The sequence below is a fragment of the Hoplias malabaricus genome, chromosome X1, assembly GCF_029633855.1.
Source record: "Hoplias malabaricus isolate fHopMal1 chromosome X1, fHopMal1.hap1, whole genome shotgun sequence".
Lineage (NCBI taxonomy): Eukaryota > Metazoa > Chordata > Actinopteri > Characiformes > Erythrinidae > Hoplias > Hoplias malabaricus.
In genome coordinates, this window is record NC_089818.1 from 12,905,459 (window position 1) to 12,927,560 (window position 22,102).

The 22,102-nt window shown below is 39.6% G+C and overlaps 1 protein-coding gene across 1 annotated transcript; it reads right to left on the minus strand.

The window, feature by feature from the left end:
• Positions 1-706: 706 nt before the first annotated feature.
• Positions 707-12,548, minus strand: LOC136676108 (sodium/potassium-transporting ATPase subunit beta-3-like). Its single transcript, XM_066652968.1, has 7 exons — positions 12,324-12,548; positions 8,363-8,491; positions 7,167-7,265; positions 6,271-6,458; positions 5,869-5,919; positions 3,989-4,072; positions 707-3,245 (listed from the first exon to the last, which is right to left on the minus strand). The coding sequence occupies exons 1-7, from the start codon at positions 12,439-12,441 to the stop codon at positions 3,078-3,080; spliced, it is 837 nt and encodes a 278-aa protein (XP_066509065.1). The 5' UTR covers positions 12,442-12,548; the 3' UTR covers positions 707-3,077.
• Positions 12,549-22,102: the final 9,554 nt, after the last annotated feature.

Consider the following 22,102-nt stretch of genomic DNA (forward strand, 5'->3'; position numbering starts at 1 on the left):
CATTAGTGCTGGTTATGTTTTTTAGTGTGTGATGTATGATATGACACTATTTGGTTGGATATTTTAATACAAAAATAAACTTAAATGTAGTAAAACTCAATTGATGGTCAAATAAATCTGGAAGTACAAGCACCTGAAACCCATCAAGCGAAAGTGCAGAAAAGAAGGGGAGATATTTCTGTGCCGGAAGCATGCCTTACCTGGATCTGAGACCTGGGCTGATTTTCAGAAGGCCACACTTATCTTATAAGAACATAATCTGGATTAGCGAGGCGTACTTAAATCAACCTCTAATCCCTGTAAACTCCAGCCAGACGTTCAGCTATCGCCTGAAGACGCTCTTCATATCTCTGCAGGGTTTTACTCAAGAACACTTCATTATGAGAAATTTGCTCGTACTCTGTGAAAACGTCTTAATCTGCTCTGTATATCTAATATTCCTCATTATGCAACTGTGGTAGTGTAAGAATATGTATCTTCACATATTTATTTGTATGTTTTTGTGAGGGTGTGAAAATGTCTAGAGCTGTGTGTGAAAGTATTTAAATCTACAGAAGCGTGTATACATTCTCTCAAAACTACTATAATGCAACTCCAGGTTCTACGTGCTGTGGCTGAGCTTTCTGTGGCTCCCACGTGTGGTTGAAACGTGTCATTGCACACAAACAAAAACCATGCACTCCCATTATTTCTTAAAATAACCTTTAATAACCAAGATGTTAAATGGCTCCTAAGGCATCTGCATAAACATCAGTCCATGCAGAGGCTCCACAGACCTCTTATGTTACAGATATTTGTTCCAGTTTCTCATAAATGTATTAGATATTTCCCCTCTTTACAACCAAACAGTACATTTTTACAGTGATAGGACGGTAGTGAACTGTGTATGAGAGACAAAACAGTGCTCCATTACGTTAAATACAAATACAATTAACACACACGAGACAAACACATAGAAACACAGGATTGATCACCACCAAAATGCTTTTCATTCACATTATTTACAAAATAGTCCTCGCAGTTTCGAGGAGGACAATGTTAAAAAGAGTGACAAATTTGTGCTCTGATTTCTTATGGTTTTATTAATGATAATTGAAACTGGAAATTATATTGATAAATTTATCTGAACAGGTTAATCAGTGTGTATTGATCGTGGCTTCTGTCTGATCACCTGAGATCAGATGTTTGTTTTTTATTTTCTGAGAAGTTTGAAGTTCACAGAAGAATAATGTGAAAGCTAGAGCCCGACCGATATCCCACACAGCTGAAAAAATCAGACAATCGTAAAAAGGTGTAGTCATTTTTTTAACCGATTCATCTATACATCATAAAACAGCCATTATACCAACACCTAGTGGCCTGGATGTATCAGTGATTCGGTACTAAACCCTAGCCATTTCTCAAAGCCTGGGCTGCATTTTTCGTTTTGTAATCACTGAACATTGTACCGGTTTGAAGGACACTTCATGTACAGTTGAAAAATGCTGGCTTTAGTTGGTACAATTTGGAGGATGGTCCTGATGTATCTTTTACACATACCTCACAGAAGAAAAAAATACACTCAGACAGATTGGAGTGTTCTTACACATGTTTCAGTTCTTTTAAATTGGTCTCTGAAACTGCTCTGTGAGGAAAATAATGTGTGCTTCTGTGCCTCAGTCTAGTCTTTGAGAAAAAGCCTCTATTTTAAACACAGCTGCCCCCAAGTGGGTGAGCCAATGTATGTAGCATACTGGTTTATTCAGTGACAATAAAGCAGTTGGATTTTTCATCTCGTGAGCACTTCACAGCAAGAAATATCGAAACAATAAATAATAATTTATGAATATTGTCTTCTACTTTATTATGGTTAAAATTACTGGCTGGACCTTTAATTTCACACAGATTCAACAGCGTTGAAAGATAACTCGTCATTAAACCACCAATAATGTCTTTACATTTTGTATTAGAAAACTGAAATGTGAGAGTATATATAATTAACTACCTGTTCCATCTACATTCCGTAAATGTGTTGGTTTAAATAAAAATCTTATAAACTCAGTTTTCATAAAATTACCCTTAATTTTTCTGTTTCTCATCTTAATTATTTTATACTGGTATGTAAGCTACTTATATAAATTATACATTTCAATAGCTTTCACCAATACTTCAAAAATTCTGCATAATGCTGCTCTCAGAACAAAACCTTGTATCTAAGTGGTGTAAACGTTTAACATTTGTAGAAAGATTTTGGTCCCTCTGACACATTTGGCACAATGTAAACAGCAGTAGGAATATTCACACTGCATAGAAGTGTAAAAAATTTAAATACAAGATTTTATTCTGGCAGCATTGATAATTAAACAGTAAAAAAAAAGAGAAAAAAAGTGTTTTTAAACAAAGTGAGTGATTAAAAATTCCTAACCCAATCCCTAAATGACTTTGATGTTCAAAGGTCCAGGGTGTTTTCACACCTATAGTTCGTTTGCTCTGGTCGGATTTAACTGCACCCATGTAAGAACATCCTCTTCGCTTATTGGTCAGTCCTGTATGAGGTGGGAGCAAGAAAGTTCATACAGAAAGAAGCTCCTGTGTTGTGGAGTCGTGCATAATGTAAAGCACACCTGGCTACGGGAGCCGATTAGCTCAAGCTTGAGGAGTTCACCTGATATTTGGGTCAGATCGCGTTCTCACCACAAATTAAATGCTGCAGAGTTTGTTTGGGACTGGACCAAGACCACTCATCTCAAGTGTCTTGGTGCAGTTGTCTTGTGCATCTAAGTGCGATTACTGCATTCACACCTGCACAAATGAATCGTGTAAACAAACCAGAATCGGATTTAACCAGACTACAAAGTGTAGGTGTGAAAACGGGGCAGGGATTTCTGCTTAAAATCCAGCTTAAACTTAGAATTCCTTATAAAGGCAAGACACCCACTACAGAACGATGATTTGATTATATTGCTATTTATAATATTGATGATATGGGTCGGGCTCTAATATATGTATGTGTATGTATGTGTGTGTGTGTGTGTGTGTATATATATATGCGTGTGTGTGTGTGTGTGTGTGAGAGAGAGAGAGAGAGAGAATTTGTGTTACTCAGTGATCAGAACCCTGAAGGACACACGTCCAAGGAATTTGTCTCGATCGTCGTTATTTTTGAGGTTGGACCCCTCCACCTTACACTCCACCATCAGATCTTTACCGAACTCCTCCCTCTTCAGCTTCAACTTCACGGCCACAAGAGGCTGGACATACCCCACCTGCACACAACAGAACATACACGTCACACACAGACACACACACACACTTACACCTACGGACACATTTTGAGTCGCCAATCCACCTACCAATGTGTGTTTTTGGACCGTGGGAGGAAACCGGAGCACCCACACGGACACGGGGAGAACTTGTATTAACATAATTTCAACTATTTTAATAGTCATGTGCATATATTCAGGCCTCTCCATGAACAGTTTATTTAATTAGTCAAATTCATTCATTCATTCATTATCTGTAACGGCTTATCCAGTTCAGGGTCCAGAGCCTACCTGGAATCATTGGGCGCAAGGCAGGAACACACCCTGGAGGGGGCGCCTTCACAGGGCAACACAGACACACATTCACACCTACAGACACTTTTTGAGTCACCAATCCACCTACCAACGTGTGTTTTTTTGGACTGTGGGTGGAAACTGGAGTACCCGGAGGAAACCCACGCGGACACGGTGAGAACACATCAACTCCTCACAGACAGTCAACCAGAGCGGGAATCGAACCCACAACCTCCAGGTCCCTGGAGCTGTGTGACTGCGACACCTACCTGCTGCGCCACTGTGCCACCCCTAATTAGTAAAATGATTCCCTTAATTAAAACCAACTGGTTTGAAATTAATTTCCCCTTGTCCCCTTGTTTTTTGGCACTACACAGGAGAGGGATTATGTTAAAGTTTTGGGACAGTTTCAGTCATATTTCAATAAAAATTCACTCATTGTCAAGACTTACATGTGTCTTCTTGCCGTAGTAAGGGAAGTACATACGGTCGATGCGTCCGTCCTGAGGAAACTGCTGAATCTCAATATTTTCTCCCTGAAAAAAGCAGAAACCTCTTATAACACGCTGATCTGACGCTGTCTCAGAAAACCATATAAAACCTCAGCACAGGTTTAAAACACAGACAAAGGGAGCAAGGCTGCTAGTGTGAGTAATGGGACCAGGCCTCTTATCCTCTGCCTGGTTGAACTACACCCTTTTGACACAAAGCTAACTCAATAACATAGAAGGTATCTCCATCACCGAGCTCTAATCCAGTTCTCTCTGAACACGCCTTCAACATGAACACGCACACAGTTATCAAGTAAATCCACCCAGGGAAACAAAGCACAACACACATTGCACAATGTTCATCCACACGTTTTCTGCAGTGATATATTTCTACCAGAAACCAAACAAAACTTGCCAAATGTATAATGCAGCTCTTATTATATTTGGTTTCACTTTTCTGTCTCACAGCACATTTAATACAGTCTGCAATTTCATACACACTCACACACACGTTTACTAACTGTGATCTATTACACTCTTTTCCCCATTTTCTTTCACTCCTCACATTCCTGCAACATTAATGTGTGTAAAATAAAGTGGATGAAAGGGTTACATCACATACACAAAAATAAAACAGACACACACACACACATTATTTTTCATGCATTGTGGGGCAATTACACCGACAGTTCATTTTGTGGAAACTTACACTTACGTAACGCTTCAACTTAACTTTAACCCGAACTCTGACCTTAAACCTATCTTTAATAATGTTTTCAACTTAAAACTGAATGATTAATGCAGTTTGGGAGCAGTGTGTGGCCACAGTGTGAGCAGGTTTTGATCTTACAGTGTGATTTATTCCTGCTACACACTCACACGCTCATATGTGCGCACACGCGCACACACACACTCACACAGAAAGAGAGACAGGAGGGAGTGTAAACATGAGCATCACAGTGATCTTACCCATCACTTTACAAGGAGCTCAACTGGCGGCATGCAACAGAAACACGGAGGAACAGAAGAGAAAACAAAAAAAAAGAAGAAAAAAAGAACAGGCTGTTGAGAGAGGACGAGACACGGAGGGAGAACAGGCAGACCACCAAAAATAAATAAACTAAACCATGACAACACCACACCCACAGTTACAGTCTGTAATTACCAGGGGTGTAACTTTCGTCCGACAACCTTCACATTGGTTTAATTCAGATTTTAGTATCACAATTCAACTGTTAAAGGTTTTGGCCAGAAATCAAATATACAAGATTTTCCACTGACCCCAAATGAAAGTGATTGTCCGAGGCATGTTTGGAGTCTGAATTCATCTACTTTATTTTAGAGCTGGAGCTATGAAGCTAACAGTGCTAATAAACGATTGAATTGCACAGGTTAATACAATCAGATTTGCACTCGATTGCAAACGCTTACTAAATACAGCTCATAAAAACTTTTTTTTTTAAATCAACCATCAGTTAATCATTTACAGTCACTGGGGCTTATACTACATGATAAACCCTTTAATCGTGCTAGTGGAAAAGCTACTATCTGCTTTGAATGATTTTAAAGATTAAACAAATGTTTAATGATTTTGTTTCTTTTGCTGAAAATATAACTGTAAGATTTTGTTGGATGACGTGGAAAATATAACAATATAAGTCAAAACTGTGGTTCCTCTGAAATCAAACACTAATTTTTACCAAAAAAAAAATACGACACCCATGTTAATCACACATTCAGAAACATCAACAGAGAAGATTCCAGAAAACTCATATTTATTTTACTCCAGTTGAAGACTTTATGAAATTGTTACCACATCATTAATTAAACAACACACTTACCTTCACTGTGCAGTTTATAAATGGATCTCCAGCTGGTTTTAGGCCGATAATCTGTAGATAATAGTAATATTTATATATTAATAATAATAATAAGAAAAAGGAGTACACACTGTTACATGTAACTTAAAGTGGATGTTTATTAAACCAGCTATTAGTCTTTCAACTGATTCTTCTTCAGGTTATGAAGCCGATGATTTACTGACACCTAGTGGCCGAGAAGCGATTGGCAGAGATTCAGTATTAAACTTATTTTAAACATGGCTGTTTCTCCATTTGGGAGACCCTCTTTGGTTCATTCAGTGAAAAATGTGAAATATTTGATTCTCTTTCGCCATCTAGCAGGGGTCACTTCATAGTGTACATATTTGCGTGTGTATGTGTGTGTGGGGGTTTTGTACTGACCCGGTTCATTTTGACAATGATGCAGGGCTGACCCTCTCTGAATCCAAAGCCAGGTTCAGTCAAACCAGAGCAAGGTCCCAGAGAAGTCCTCCGGAACTGACACACCTTCTTCACCTCCACTTCGTCCTGCTCGTAATACTGTCCCGCCAAGCACAGCTCATTCATAACCTGCTCAGAGTCATTGTACTCTACACGCACACACACACGCACACACACACGCACACACACACGCACACACACACGCACACACACACACACACACACACACACACACACACACTCAGTCATTGTACTCTAAAACACAGAGCAGAACACAGCTCATACTTCACTTCAGAGAGAGAGAAATAGACAGAGAGAAAGAGAGAGAGAGAGAGAGAGAGAGGGAAATAGTATTAAACACTAATACGCAGCGAGATTGCTCTGGAGCAGCTACACATGAGCCTAAGCTCAACATGTCCAGTGCCAGGACTGCACCATAGCAATATAGTGTCCCTGGACTGTGGAGGAATGGGACTGTGTTTTCTGGAGCTCCATCCAGTTCCTCTGGGATGAGTTGGAGTGGTGAGTGTGATCCAGAACTAATCACCAACATCAGCCCCTGACCCTTACCGATGACTATGTGGCTGAATGCAATCAAATCCTTACAGCCACTATATATAATATAACACAGAGTCCCAGGAGAGCACAGGCTGTTCCAGCAGTGAAGAGAGGAACACACTTAGTGCCTGCAGTTTAGGAGAAATGGTGCATGAGGAAACATGTAAACATCGACTTAGGTATGTCCCCCAGCTGAAGGCAGAAATCATCTGGGCTTTGTTCTCTGTGTGACTCTGTTTGTGTTTGTCAGCGGAAAGAAATGATGACAGTCAAGGTGAAGAAGAGGATTTAGGACGTACGCTGCAAAAGAGCCTCCAGATGCTGAACAAACCCCTGATACTGCAAAGGGTCTGATCTGTTGTACACAATCTCCATTGACTTCGGACTGATCACCAATCCTGAAAACAGAGGACAGCTGTCAGTGTCATCACTGTTAATCACATTCAATCACTCTCTCTCTCTCTTTTCCTCTGGCTACATTCTCAGAAATATTTACTGCACATGTACACAGTTATTTACAAAATGTAGTGCTGCCGTGTATAATAAAAAAAAGTCCTTTAACATGTTGTCATTGAGATCTCTTGCCATCATGAAATAAACATCTGGTAATTCTGAGAAAAAAATTTTATTATTATGAGATGTCATGCCGTTTTTATGACATCTTATGGCATATATATGACATACATCACCTCATAATTATGAGAAATAATTTCTCATTATTTTTCATTATTCTAAAATATAACAAACATAAGACGAACTACATGTCCTAATTATGACATACAGCATCTTGTATTTACAAGAAAATATCTCATTATTTTGTTTTTACTCTGGGCTACCAAATGGTCTTTCTGACCTGAATCAATGTTACAACTGATCAAATCAATTGTAATATCTTATAATAATCACATACTCTCATAATCAAAATATGTATTATTTCATAATTATGACATAAACCCTTATAATAACTACATGCTGATTTTTTTATTAATTACATAAGCCCCTGTTCTCTGTTCTAGAGATCTGAGATTCTATTCAGGTTCTTAAAATAGGATAAGATTTCTACTGGAGCTGAAGGTCTGCCCTCATAAAACCCTTAAAAATAGGAGAACAGAGCTACAACCACCTCTCTAACATATGAAGACTTCTAAAGACGTTCAGGAAAGATATATTCTATATATGTTAATATTGTGAACCAAAATATGCAGAAAAATATTTGTTTAATTACACTTCTCATGTAGACAGTAAACAAGACCTGTGATATGCCCATAACAGTGTGTGTGGTCATTGTTATTCACGCCCTGTTTCTGTTATTGGACCAGTTTGGTTCATTATTTATAAGCTACATTCCTTTCTTCGGGAAAAATCAATATTCAGAAGTGTACTCCATGCTCCAATCCCTCCGCTGCGGTCGGGGTGAATACCGAACCGTTCCCATGTGTTTTTCAGAGTGTAATAACTTTGTGTTCTGTGCTGGATGTCTGTGGTGAGCACTCACCTGGGGAGGAGACACGGTCGTTATATTTCGGGACGTTATCGTCCAGAGTCTGGAGCATGGCCCACATGGTGAGACTGAACATTCCAGCCAAGAAGCCATAAAACACCAAATAAAACAGGAGGATGAGTCCTGCAAGATGATAGGGAATCAGAGTCAGGAGTTTACAGCATGTTGGGTCTGTGAGATAACTTTAATTTAATGACTAAAAAATACAATCTTCAATTTTTTCTTCTTCACACCAAATGTAGACCCATCCTCAAGGATTTTAGGAAGGTAATCAAAGTGGTACTCAGAGTCATAATCATTTCTAATAAATATAAAATACATGTCTGTAGATGGGTTAAATCAGCTGAAACACCAAACTGAAGAAATGTCAGATCAGGATTTTTACAAATTTATCTTTACATAGTTTATAAAATCATAGTCATTTATTAATTTATTCATTCTCTGTAACAGTTTATCCAGTTCAGAGTCACGGTGGGTCCAGAGCCTACATAGATTCATAGGGCGCAAGGTGGGAATACACCCTGGAGGGGGCGCCAGTCCTTCACAGAGCAACACACACACTCGCACATTCACTCACACCTACGGACACTTTTCAGTCGCCAATCCACCTACCAACGTGTGTTTTTGGACTGTGGGAGGAAACCGGAGCACCCGGAGGAAACCCACGTGGACACTGGGAGAACACACCAATTCCTCACAGACAGTCACCGGGAGCGGCAATCGAACACACAACCTCCAGGTCCCTGGAGCTGTGTGCTTACAACACTACCTGCTGCGCCACCTTATAAAATCATAGTGTCCAATAAAATTAGTAACGTATGTTTTCATAAATAAGGCAGTGTTGTTATAAGTAAAATCCAATTTATTGTAATTTAATTACAATGCATGAGGAATTTCACACTGCAGATTTCCAGGGCAAAAAGTTCAAATTTGGTTAAATTTGAATCATGAAATTAAATTCTCAACCATGGCACTGCTGGATTGGCTGTGGTGATCTGAAGGGGTTGGGCTTTGTACAGCAGTACCCTAGGGCTGTTTCTCAATACCAAAAATAAAAAATTGACTTCTCTAAAAGAACGTTCTTCTGAAGAAAGTTCTTGAAAAGTGACCCCGCAAGAGTAAATTTGAGATGCGTGCAGTGAACGATTGATAGGATTTTCAGGTTGTTCCCGCTGGACAGTCATGAACCGATGCAGCCTTGTTATTTTCGGCAGATCAAGAACAATGTCCGGGCACTTTCTTGGTGTTTGTCCTCCTGAGTATTGGAATGAAACTTCTGCAGTGGAAGATGACGTCAAGCAACTACACGAGACCGTAAGAACACACAAGAACACACACAGACAAATAGCCTAGCTCTGAAATTGAGAAAATGCTAACAGTAGCTGTGTGTAGGCATAATTTTTTTAAATATATTTCTGTGCTGTTTACAAAATGGTACACATTTGGTGAGCTGCAGCCTGGTATATACCTGTGATTTACTGTGACAGTGGGTCATTTAGGGAATTTGTAGCGATCTGCAACAAAATGGATGACAGTTCAATCTTCTGACCCTGTCTTGTATGGAGTAATATTACTGTCAAAAATACACATGTGGATGCTCATCTAAATTTGTGCATAAATACTAATGTTGTAGTAAAAAGTCTATTTTGTGTGTGTTTTTCACAAATACAACAAGGCGCAGCAGACCACTCATGTGCACTATATCAAATCGATTGGTTGTCTGCTCAATGCATTTTACCTGTGAGTCCAGTGAGTTTATTTTTCACAGTAATCTTACTCCATAGCCTTGGCTCCGATTCTTTTTCAGAGTGTAAATGTCTAGTGTGACACTCACTTAATGCTGACAGTTTATTGCCAAAAATCTGATGATATATCAGCATCCAATCAGATATCATTGTGCATATCCAAAAATGTATTAAGGGTCTGTATGTGATTTCACACCTCAGTCTGCCATTCTCATACAAACTGGACTACACCAAAAATGAATAACAAAGTAATTACTGAATAATCCATCACAGATACAACAATTTGTTGTGTTAATGACTTTTAAATCATAAAAGTTATTTATTGTAACATAAATCTAGGAGAAGGCCACTGAAATACTGCTATAAAAGGTGGGCTAGAGGGGTGTAAAGCTCCCAGTCATTAAACATCAGGATCTGACACTCCCATACCTGAATGACATCAAAACCGATGTCCATTCCCTTCATTCCAGGAAAAACTATTTGCAAAAGCAGGTGTCCAGTCTACCCCAATTAAGCAACCACACCCCCACCTCCCCCCTCCCAACCCCCACTCGTTTTACTATACTCCACGGTCATGCTCGGAAACAGTGTGACAGGATGATAAACTGTGATCCACCCAACACTAGCATCACATAAAAAACAGCCATATTTTGACCTTGAATAAATCCAGAGATAATAACTAATAGCTAATCTCTAATAGCTGTCTAGGTAAATGCCAAAGACAAATCAGTTTGGTGCAAATAAAAGCATGTAATTGATGTCAATTTAAATAGTGACACTTACACTCCACATTTTAACATCACGGTCAAATCACTTCAATGTCTATAACAGAACAGGCCTCTGCAAAATCTGAAATATCTCAGTGGCTAAAAAACACTCAGAAAAACACGCTAAATAATGTAAATACAAAAACATTACTCAATCAATGATAAGTGAAATGCGTGTGAGTTCAATTTCATTTACTGATGTCATTCCTGAGAAGAGGAAGGACACAGAGGGGATTGTGTTTGCTCCGCAGCCTTTTCAATCGCCAGCAGCTCCTCCTTGGAAATTTCCATTCCACCTTAAATGGTACAGCATTTAAGGTTAGAAGGGAAGATTCCACATAGAAGCCAGCCATTATTTGGCACATTATTAGACTCAGTAGAATTGTGCTAATTGATGGTATTTTTTAATGAAATGGAATCCGAGCAGATATATACAGATTTGATTGAATAGCTGTGTACTATGATTTGGACCATTTAAGGTGGAATGAAGATTAAAAAAAAAAAAAGACACTTCAAGATTGTATCATTGGACCAAATTAGAAGCAATGACAGTACAGACAGAGAGAAAATGGTAAATGAAGCATTAAAACACAACCTAGTATTAGATTTGCAAAATACACCCCAAGAAATAGCACCATTCATTTCAGCACCTGTTTCCAGATGTGTACAGCTGCATGCACAAAATAGCAAGATAACTCAGCAGTAAATATTTATTACGGTGTATAAATGCATTTTTCATCTCTGTATATGAACCAAGATACCATTTAAGGTGGAATTGAAATTTCCAAATAGGAGCCTTTTTAATGCCCTCTTTACTCAACTGAGATTATTAATCAAATGTTTTTCAAATGTAGTAATACAGAAAACAATGCACTGTTTTGGTTTTTATTCAGCCATTCATTACAGCACCTGCATCCAGGTGAAGAACAGACGTGTGCACGAAAATATAAATAAAATTCAGCTGCATTATTTTCAGCCTGTAAATGGGATTGTCCGTTTCTTATTGGAGGATGCTTTTGTTTTCATGACATGAAGCCTTCTTATTAAAAGTATTATCAGTTCTACCCTAAATGGTACACCATTTTAAAAAATCCAGGAAGAAGCCAAAGCAGCTGGATGAATCGATTTTATACGGCAGAGACACGCACCATTTAAGGTGGAACTGAAAATGCCCAGAAGAAACCAATTCAGGGTTAAGATTTAATGCACTATTGGACTTAAAAGCCACCCATGAAATGAACGGGAACGAAGATTTCCGTTGTAAATCTAATTTTTAGATCTAACTCATGGATCACATTTGGCTGTATCCGATGCACTGCACCGGTCATTTATTTCAGCACCTATTTCCACATGAGAAACCAGAGTTGCATGCACTAAATTTATAAGGTATCTCCGCTGTAAAGATTATCCTCGGAGTGTAAATGATGCCCCTCTGTTTCTTACCCCAGCTGCTGGCGGTGCGACCCACAAATTCCCCAGTCCTGGGATTATAGATGAGGTGTTTCCAGCTGGATTCAGATTCAGCCTTTTCCTCCGCGAGTTTCTCCTCTTTTTTAGACATTGTTTGGTTTGTATGTGTATATGTGTGTGTGTTTGGTTTGTGTGTATGTGTGTGTGTGTGTGCTGTGGATGTTCTGTGTGTGGTTTGTATCTGATGGTGCACCGAGACTAAGGCTCAGGTTTTATAATGAGCTGCGGCTCATCAGCATCACACCACATAAATGAATCATTGTAAAGAATCAATGAATCATCAAATAAATGAATCATCAAATCGATTCGTTCTTCTCGCTGGACGCTGATTGGCTGCTGGTCTGCACGTTCCACTTTACACTAGCCAATCGCAGAGCAGTTGTGAGGATCAAACGTCACAAAAAATATTATATGGTGCAATATAAATACATTATAACGTTTACAGTAATAATATGACTTCATATCTATTTTTATTTATATACATTTCATAAGCAAAATAATATATTTATTTATTTATTATTTATTGTCATTATATGATATATTTATTTATTTTGCTGATGATTTAAAAGCCTTTTAATATTACATTTGAATGATTCACGATTCAGTGTCCGAACATGGAAAAATGCGGCAGCTGCAGCGAGTTCTATGATTCGAATCACTGGAACCAAATGAATCATTTTGAGCAGCGATGACGTTAATCCCGACTCCAGCCAATCAGAGAGCGGGGGGAAGGGCACATTAATTTAACCCCCAGATTCATGTTCAGTGATCCGTTTATAAGATAAAACCCTACATACACACACACACACACACGCACGCACAAATGACTCTTGCATGCATCAAAAGCAATGATTCCTAATAGACAAAAGTTAAAGACAATAGTAAGTATATTTAATGATGATAATGAAGATTACAATGTAAAAATCTACAACATGCATCCACCCATCCACCCACACACACTAATATAGAGAAATGGGATCATAAAATGACCTCAAAGCTTTGATAACCATTTAGAACAAATAATGAACAAAAACATTTCTATGGGTAATAAGAATTATATTTATTTATGATCATTATTATTGCAGTTTAATAACTAATGAAATTTGCTACATTTCCTCAGGGTTAGACAAAGGATAAACAAGTAGTGCTCTGTTCTTTCCTCCGCTTTCTGAGATGGAAGCTCTCTCTCCTCTGGGACTGAGCACTGCTCAGTTGCTAGGACAGATTTAGGTAGTCCACACACACACACATACAAACACACACACACACACACACACACACACACACACTGGGAAATCCTCAGTGACGTAAGCAGCTTCAATAGTAAAAGGGTTGAGTCTGAAAATGCTGCCAAATTAGAGGCAGTTCCACCTCAGTAATGGAGGACTGGTTTCTGTCTATCTGGGTGAAGAGATGCATCAATGAACACTTAATTACATCATCAATATTTTACTGTACCAGTAATATCAGCCTTTGGGGTGTATATACATCATCCATATTCAGACATTTGATGAAAAATAGGCCAAGGCAGTATTATTAAACCCTCATCCACTGCATGAGATCTTACACAAATACGTATACATCAATCAGCCGTAACAATAAAACCAGGGTTAGTTAAAGTAAATTACCCTGATGACCTGTAACAGTACCCACTGTCTTGGGGGTGAGAGACATACCAGGCAGCATGTGAATTTTCAGTCTTTAATCTGATGTTGGAAGCTGGAGAAATGTACCTGCACCACTGGTGCAGTTGCCCTGCTCTGTCACCTCTGCTGTTGTCATTGTCTGTGTTGCTGTAGTTGGTGCTGACATTGCTGGAGTGCACCACCCACAGCCCCTGAGGTATAACTTCACCCCTTGACACTGCATGTTCAGCTTCTCCTTTCAACCAGGAAAATGTGGTGCTTGAGGTTTAGCATCACTCACCATTGCTGCTGCACCATCATTCACTACCATAGAGAGGAAACAGCTCCTGATCCAGGTAGAGGACATTCTCAGGCACCTAGAGAGCAGCCCATCCCACCAACGAACAGTGTCTCATAAGCAAGGGGACTGCCGTGCATCATAGAAACTGCTCCACATAGTCCCAGGGTGGAGACAAGGGTGGGCATCACCAAATATCTGCTTATTTTAATTGAAGATGTTCTGGATATTTACTAGATGTCTCAGGATTATTAGACCGCATGTAAATTTGATTACTCTGATTTGTGTGTTTATATAAAGGTTTTAATGTCAGATCTTTTAATCCTTATTAGCATTAAAGGATTATGTGTTGGGAATGAGACTGATTGATCATGGTTATAAATGTTTATGAATACTTCTTTATTCTGAACAAGTTATTAGTCTGATTATTACAGGATTATTAGAGTGCATGTTAAAGAGGCAACACCCATAGAGTTGAAGAACAGAGAGAGAGAGAGAGAGAGAGAGAGAATGCTTTCATGTTGCAGCTAATTCTTGTACACTGGAGCTTAATGAGGCAGCACTTTTAATTAGAGACAAAACCTCAGTGAACTCAACTCACAGTTATACAACATCACAGAGAGGAGAGAGAGAGGGGGGGTTGAAGAAGAGAGAGAGAAAGAGGGATAGATAGAAAGAAAAGGGGATACAAGAAAAAGAAATGGAAAGAAAAAGAGTGCAAGACAGAAGAGAAGAGAAATGGGAAGAGGGAAAGAAGGAGACGAGAGAGAAAGGAGTGAAAGAGAGACTTAGAGATACATAAAGGGACGAGAAAAGGATGAAGAAGAGAGGAGAGGAGGATGAAGCAGAGGGAGAGAGAGAGAGAGAGGTTTAGCTGTGTTCTCTGCTGGAGATGTCAGGTCAGATTTGTCGAAAGGTGGAGTGAAGCAGCAGTGTAACCTGCTGTGGATCACGCACAAAAACATAGAAAAGATCAAAGAAAACGGCAGAAAAGGAGAGAAAGCCTTTTTTTAAACCATTCTCTTATTTCTTTCAGCTCCTCCCACATGTTCTACATCTCTCCTTCATGCCCTGCCTGAGAGAGAGATAAAAATAACCACAACACTCAGCCAATGAACTCATTCATACATTCATGAAGGACACACACGCATACAGCACGGCCAAATACAGCAATACACCCTGCAGCAGATAATCACATGCAAATATATGCATGATTGTGTAATGAATAATTAACACAGTGGAACATTCTTCCTGTAATATACAAAAATGCATACACAATTCATATCCTTCGTATTCATATATTTCTGTTTCTATTGATATATTGATATAATTCTGTTGTTCATTCATTCATTCATTCATTCATTCATTCATTCATGCATTCATTCACTCATCTTCTCTAAGCACTTCATCATGATCAGGGTCACTGTGGGTCCAGGGCCCACTCTGATCATTCACCCAGTCTCTCACACACTCACAACTGTGCACAGTGTCACACAATCACTCCACCTGGTAGAATGTGTTTGGATGGTGGGAAATATCCACAGACACACAGGAAAGAACCAAGGTTCCAAGAATCAGGAATTAAGGGAGAACAGACCTGCTCACAGACAGTATAACACATTCCCTGTTTACAAGAGCAATCAGTTGTAGTTAATAATAATGAGTTCAACTTATATAGCGCTGTTCACAAACCCAAGGACACATAAGTTACCACCAAATATGAGCAACTCCATAGATTGGGCTTCCCATAGGGGAGCAGCCATGTATAAAATAAGTTAGGTACAATTCTCAGATACCTACAGGCCACTAGGTGAATGTGAAGAAGGACCAGTAGAAGAAGGAATACAATTTCCTCCTGAGGACTTCCTACCTGCTGCTGAGTGTAATTCACGTTTATAGTACTATTGTGAAATCAAGTCTCACACACATCTCTCTCTACCTTGCTCGCTTGTTCACTCACTTGAGTTCATTGACTTCTTTGGACGCTTTGACACTCAAAACAATGCACCAGCACAGAAGACCACTCACCCCCAGGATGAGCAGGCCACATGTCTGTCTTCAGCCAACGTGGAGAGAACCCTCTTCAGGATAAATCCATGCAAGGCTGCTGGTCCTGACAATATACCTGGGCGTGTTTTGAAGGATTGTGCCAGGGAGCTCAAGGATGCCCTCACTGACATCTTCAATATCTCCTTGAACCAAGCTGTTGTTCCTGCATGTCTCAAAATCACAAGCATTATACCTGTGCCAAAGAAGCCCCTCTCATCCGACTATGACGACTATCGGCCCACTGCTCTGACTTCTATTGTCACGAAGTGCTTTGAGTGGCTGGTCATGCCACACATCAAGTTTATCCTCCCTCTGTCCCATGAGCCGTTTCAGTTTGCCTATAGATCAAACAGATACACAGAGGATGCGATCTCTGCTGCTCTCCACCCATCTCTCACTCACCTGGACTCAAAGAACGCCTATGTGCGGATACTGTTCTTGGATTACAGCTCAGCATTCAACACATTTTTTCCATTCAACTAATACAAAAACTCAGACATCTGGGACTCAACACCTCACTCAGTAACTGGGTGCTGTACTTTCTTACAGGGAGGCCACAGTACATGCAGGCTGGCAACAACACCTCCAGGACCATCATGCTCACACAGGGGCCCCACAAGGATGTGTGCTCAGCACACTGCGTTTTGCCCTGTTGACCCACAAATGTACACCTAGCTACAGCACCAACCACATCATCAAGTTTGCAGATGACACGACAGTGCTGGGCCTCATCACTAACAACATTGAAGCCAACTAAAGAAATGAAGTGAGCCAACTGTTCCAGTGGAGCAAAGACAATCTCCTCCTGAATGTTGGGAAGACCAAAGAGATTGTGGTTGACTTCAGTAGAGGTCGCTCACAACATCCCCCGTTGATCATCAATGGTGCTGCAGTACCAAAATTCTGGGGGTGCACATCACTGAAGATCACTCCTGGCTCAACAACACCGTTATGCTGGCCAAGAAAGCTTAAACCTGTCTCTATCTCCTCCGCAAACTAAGGAACGCACGGGTCCCACCCATTGAGACCATCATCACTAGCTGCATCACTTCATGGTATGGAGGTGGTAATGCCTCGCGCCAGAAGACTCTGCAACGCATAGTGAACACTGCCAGCAAGATCACTGGTACCCCTCAGTGCTCCCTTACAGACATCTACCACTCCCTGCCTCAGCCGTAGAGCCCTCAGCATTGCTGAAGACTGTTCCCACCCTTTACACTCATTCTTCAGCCTTCTGCCTTCTCAGGGAAAAGGTACCGGAGCCTCCGAGCCTGCTCCACAAGACTTCTGAACAGCTTCATCCATCAGGCTTTCAGGAGGCTGAACTCTTTTCATTACCTTCCCCATTCTTCCAGACTGTAACACACTCAATACATCAACACTTTCAAAATCAACTTCTTGCACATTACACCATACTTGTGCAAGGAAAGTATCTGGAACTCATTCATTGACAATGAAACTTTTTAAGTCAGTATTTGCACTTTACATCACGATTACACCAGAACTACCTCAGATTCTCGCACAAAAAACATTTGCTGCTATCAATAAATTGCACTTTTACTCTGCATAAGCTGCTATTCTACACACCTCCAATGTTATGGTTTCCATAATGTATTTGCACGTTTGATATTATAGTTTACCCCCCCCCCCCTTCTATGTTTTATTGTAGCAAGAAAAGAGAGAGAGAGAGAGAGAGAGAGAGAGGCAGGAGGAGAGTGAGAAACAGAGTGAGAGAGAGGATAATGGACGTGTTTACTGCGTGAGTAACCAGTGACAGCGTCATTATTGTGCTGTGTGTGGACAAGTGTGAATGGACTGAGCTCATTCACCTCCACCACCTCACAAGCCGAAGCCTGTGCATGTGAAGCGGATCAGAAGATGTCTCCCTCAGCTAAAGCTCCACAACCAGTGGGATTCCACAAAAGCCCATAGATCCCAAACTTCACTCCACACCGAACTATTAGAGATCACATTAATCACATTACCACATGCATCATATTATGTACAAATACTTTGAAAAATTATGAGCATGACATATTGGACATATAATTATCCAAATATTACACAGTGTGTATTATACACATGTACAGTTTACATAAAGTCTGACCAGTCATAAACAGATGAAGATCTTTTGCCCAAATTTGTTGGAGAACATTTTTGGTCCCACAGTACTGAGCAAAATTATGAAATGCTCAATAAATCTTTTAAAATGTCAAGCTGAGGATGAGGATAAAAAAAAGATGATACAGTCAAAGATATGCTTTGAGTGTGTGTGTGTGTGTGTGTGTGTGTGTGTGTGTATTTTAAATAAAACCATCAATCAGTTCAGATATGAATTCGACCCCTTCAGTTCAGTGACCTGCCAAATTACCTGTCTTTTACTGCCCCCTGGTGACCAGTAATGGAATAATAGAGAATCATGAATACTAGTTTTACACCTCACACTGTTTATTCATTTATTATGTTTAGATCAGCGCTCTCTGTCCAAAGATTTGTAAACACCCCTTATAATGAGTCAAGTCACATTAATTTGTACAGTTTTTTTTACAGCCTGATGGTGTAACAGTACCTGTGGAGTAGTGGAGCTGTGTTCTCTGGAGTGAAGGAGCTCCATCCCATATCTGAGTTAAGCTGGAGTGTCAAAACTAATCATCCAACACAAGCACCTGGATGGTTATTAAAATGTAAAAATTGCTTATGTGTTTCTCTCTGGTTGCTATTGCATTTCAGTTGGTAATTAGGGTGGCTTCCGTGTGTGCTGCTTTGCACTGTGCGACCATAATAAATCCCACATGACACACTGATATGTTTCAGATCCTGTGACTGTGAGCTGTAAACAGCTGTAGATCAGTGACAGACTGGACCAGAGCAAAGTTAAACCACATCCACACGACTGGATTACAGGGGAATAAATGTCCGTTTGACTTCTACCAATCTCATTGATAAGTTCTGCCACAGAAATAACAGCTGAGCTCAGCCATGTTGTTTTCTCTGTTGTTTTACTGTGTTTATCATCACTGTTACAAAATCAACATCTTGAAAACAGTCATTTTACAGAAGGCAGTCAAAATGCTCCTTAATTTCAACTTTAATTCAATGTCATAAGATTCTATGACTAACTTTGGATAATTTCTATTGGTCCATGCATCAAGAACATTTCACACAAGGTAAAAAGCAGCTGCTGTGCTCAAAAAAGTTTATTTTGGAAAGAGTAAATTATTATAATTTTTATAAAACCATGTGAAATTAAGAAGTTGTGTTCATACATATATTACAAGGTGCATTGATTTCATTCAATCTGCCACACTGCTAAACATTGTTTCTCGCAGCTCACTGTAACAGTTCAGCATAAGAAGCCTCATGCATTTTCTTTCTGTTGCGCTCTCTCTCGCTCTCGTATCCATTTCTCTTTTTCTATTTATTGTCTTGCTGCACCATAATTCCTGTTTCTGATTTTATCTTTCCATTATTCATCTTTTTACCCAATACCTCATATATCTCTCTTTCTCTCTCGCCTTTGTTTTCTCATATTCTTTCATTTCTTTCTCACTCTCCCTCTCATGTTACTTTCTGCATTACACCATCAGACAATACACACTACTTAGGAATTATGCATAATCTAACATTAAAAACTACATTAATTTTTGTTTGTGTTTAAAAACTATGTGTAAGTCATTCTTTCATTCTTCACTGAGCCCAGCTTCATCCAAATAGATCCATTTATGGACTTTCCATGGACTCCAGTTCAGACCTTTTCTAAACACACAGTGAAAAGAGAAGAGAGTGAGTGTGTGACGCAGCAGGACAGACCTCATATCTCTGTAAATCTTCTGCTGTACGTACAGTACATTAGATAGATGAGTACACAGTCTAACTGAACTGTACATCTACATACAGTATACTTGTACATATTGATATTGTATCTTTGTGCTCAGTTGATACTCAGTAGGCTTATTTTGTTCATATCTGCATGTGTTGCAGTGTATATGCTGAACCTCACACTTCAAAACGTATATTGTTTTGAAAATGCTCTTGTTTGTCTCACAGGGACCTATGACAACCGCATAGTTCCTGCAGCTAGTGGCCTGTGTTTCCTGTTTCACATCAAAGTGCACAACTCTGCAGGATTTGTTTTAGTCAGTGAGAAACTGTTAAGATCTATTTAGATTTTAAACCTGAGAACTGTCTGGCCAGGTGTTAAGTAGTGAAATAACCGTTCCCATGGGACTGAGTGGAAGGACAGGAAACTGGGTCCGCCAATCAAGGATCACTCCAAACTCCAAAATTATTTTCACCCCAAGCGCTTAACTTTATTTTATTTACTCCAAACACAAAAATAATAAAAGAAAAATAAGTAAAAAGTAAAAAGGATCATACAAAAAGAAAACAATAGGCCTATTTTCTTAAAGTACCACACACTGACTTCACAGCAATCAGTAAATTAAGGTTTGCCTAGCCCTCTAGGACAGCTTTTTCCAGCTCTCCCTAATGACTTTCCTTCTCTCCCCTTTATAGGTTTCGGCCCCGCCCCCTAATTAACTTGAGCCAACCCATTCTCCACATTCAGGAAGTACCTCTTTAAAACTAATTTCCATTATCCTCATTCCTAAGATCTGATCCCTAAAAATAAACATACGTATGACATATATTTCATCTTACCAGTAATTATACTCAATCTCATTCCAACTGTTCCCTTCTTTCCTCTACAGGTACCATATTAGATCACCTACCCCCCTTTTTCTAGTCAACAGAGGGCCCTTCGGCTTCCAAAAAAAGGAAGTTGGATGGACCTCTCCTTCTCTAACCACGCTACCTGAGGGACAAGCAGAAACAGGTAAACACTTTTAAAACATATACATTTTTAACACATGGTCTACTACGTGTTACAGATTTAGTGATGAGGCAGGCCTTCACCTCATCACACCAGGTAAACATTAAGCTTTTATAAGCAGAGTGATTCTATTGATAAATCAGTTTAAGGTTTAGAGTTTTAGAGGGTCAGAGGTGTGATGATGTTTTTGTTCTGTTGGGTTTGTCTGAGGAATGATGTCTGTAAAACAGAGAGAGAGGGACAACTGTGTAGATGATCTGTATTTCACTGATCCTTTTTAGTGCTTTAATTTGAATGAAATGTTTCAGGACACAGTGTTTATTGCACTCAAATATACATTTACAAAAAATATACATTTACAGGATGAGGACTTCTTCATAAGAAGAGATATTACATTTTTAGATGGGTTAGGGTTAGGGTAAGTTTAGGGTTAGTCATAGTTCTGGCTAAGGATAGGGTAAATCTCCAGAAAATATACAGAATAAGAAAAAACACCTTTATTGACCCCTTAGAGAAATTGCTTCTCTGCATTTTACTGTCTGTGGCAGTGAACTCACAAACACACACAACACACACTAGTGAGCAATTCTTCTCACACACTAGGAGCAGTAAACACACACACACAACCGGAGCAGGGGGCTGCCGACCACCTCAGTGCCTTGCTCAATTTCTCTTGCCAGTCCTGGGATTTGTACCCTCTGGCCTCAGGCTTGCTTGTCCAACCTTAAGGCCACCCACCCCCCAAGTCAATGTAACACACCCAGAGCAGAAACTGCATGAGGAAATGAAGCTGCTTTCAAAGAGTCACACTGTGGAGTAACTTAAACATGTGAAGTTTAAAGCTGTGGTTTTAAGATTAAACACTCTATCACTCATTATACGAGAATGTGGCAGTAAAGAAGAGTCAGAGTCCAGTACATGGTAAAGACTACAGTGTTGTAAAAACATG

What these genes read in the sequence shown, in the direction of transcription:
- LOC136676108 (XM_066652968.1), bottom strand. Translation starts at nt 12,441, where the DNA reads ATGTCTAAAAAAGAGGAGAAACTCGCGGAGGAAAAGGCTGAATCTGAA. An exon ending in TCGCACCGCCAGCAGCTGGG is followed by an intron (nt 8,492 to 12,323) that starts GTAAGAAACAGA and finishes ATCATCTTGCAG; the next exon opens with GACTCATCCTCCTGTTTTAT. An exon ending in ACTACGGCAAGAAGACACAT is followed by an intron (nt 3,246 to 3,988) that starts GTAAGTCTTGAC and finishes TGTTGTGTGCAG; the next exon opens with GTGGGGTATGTCCAGCCTCT.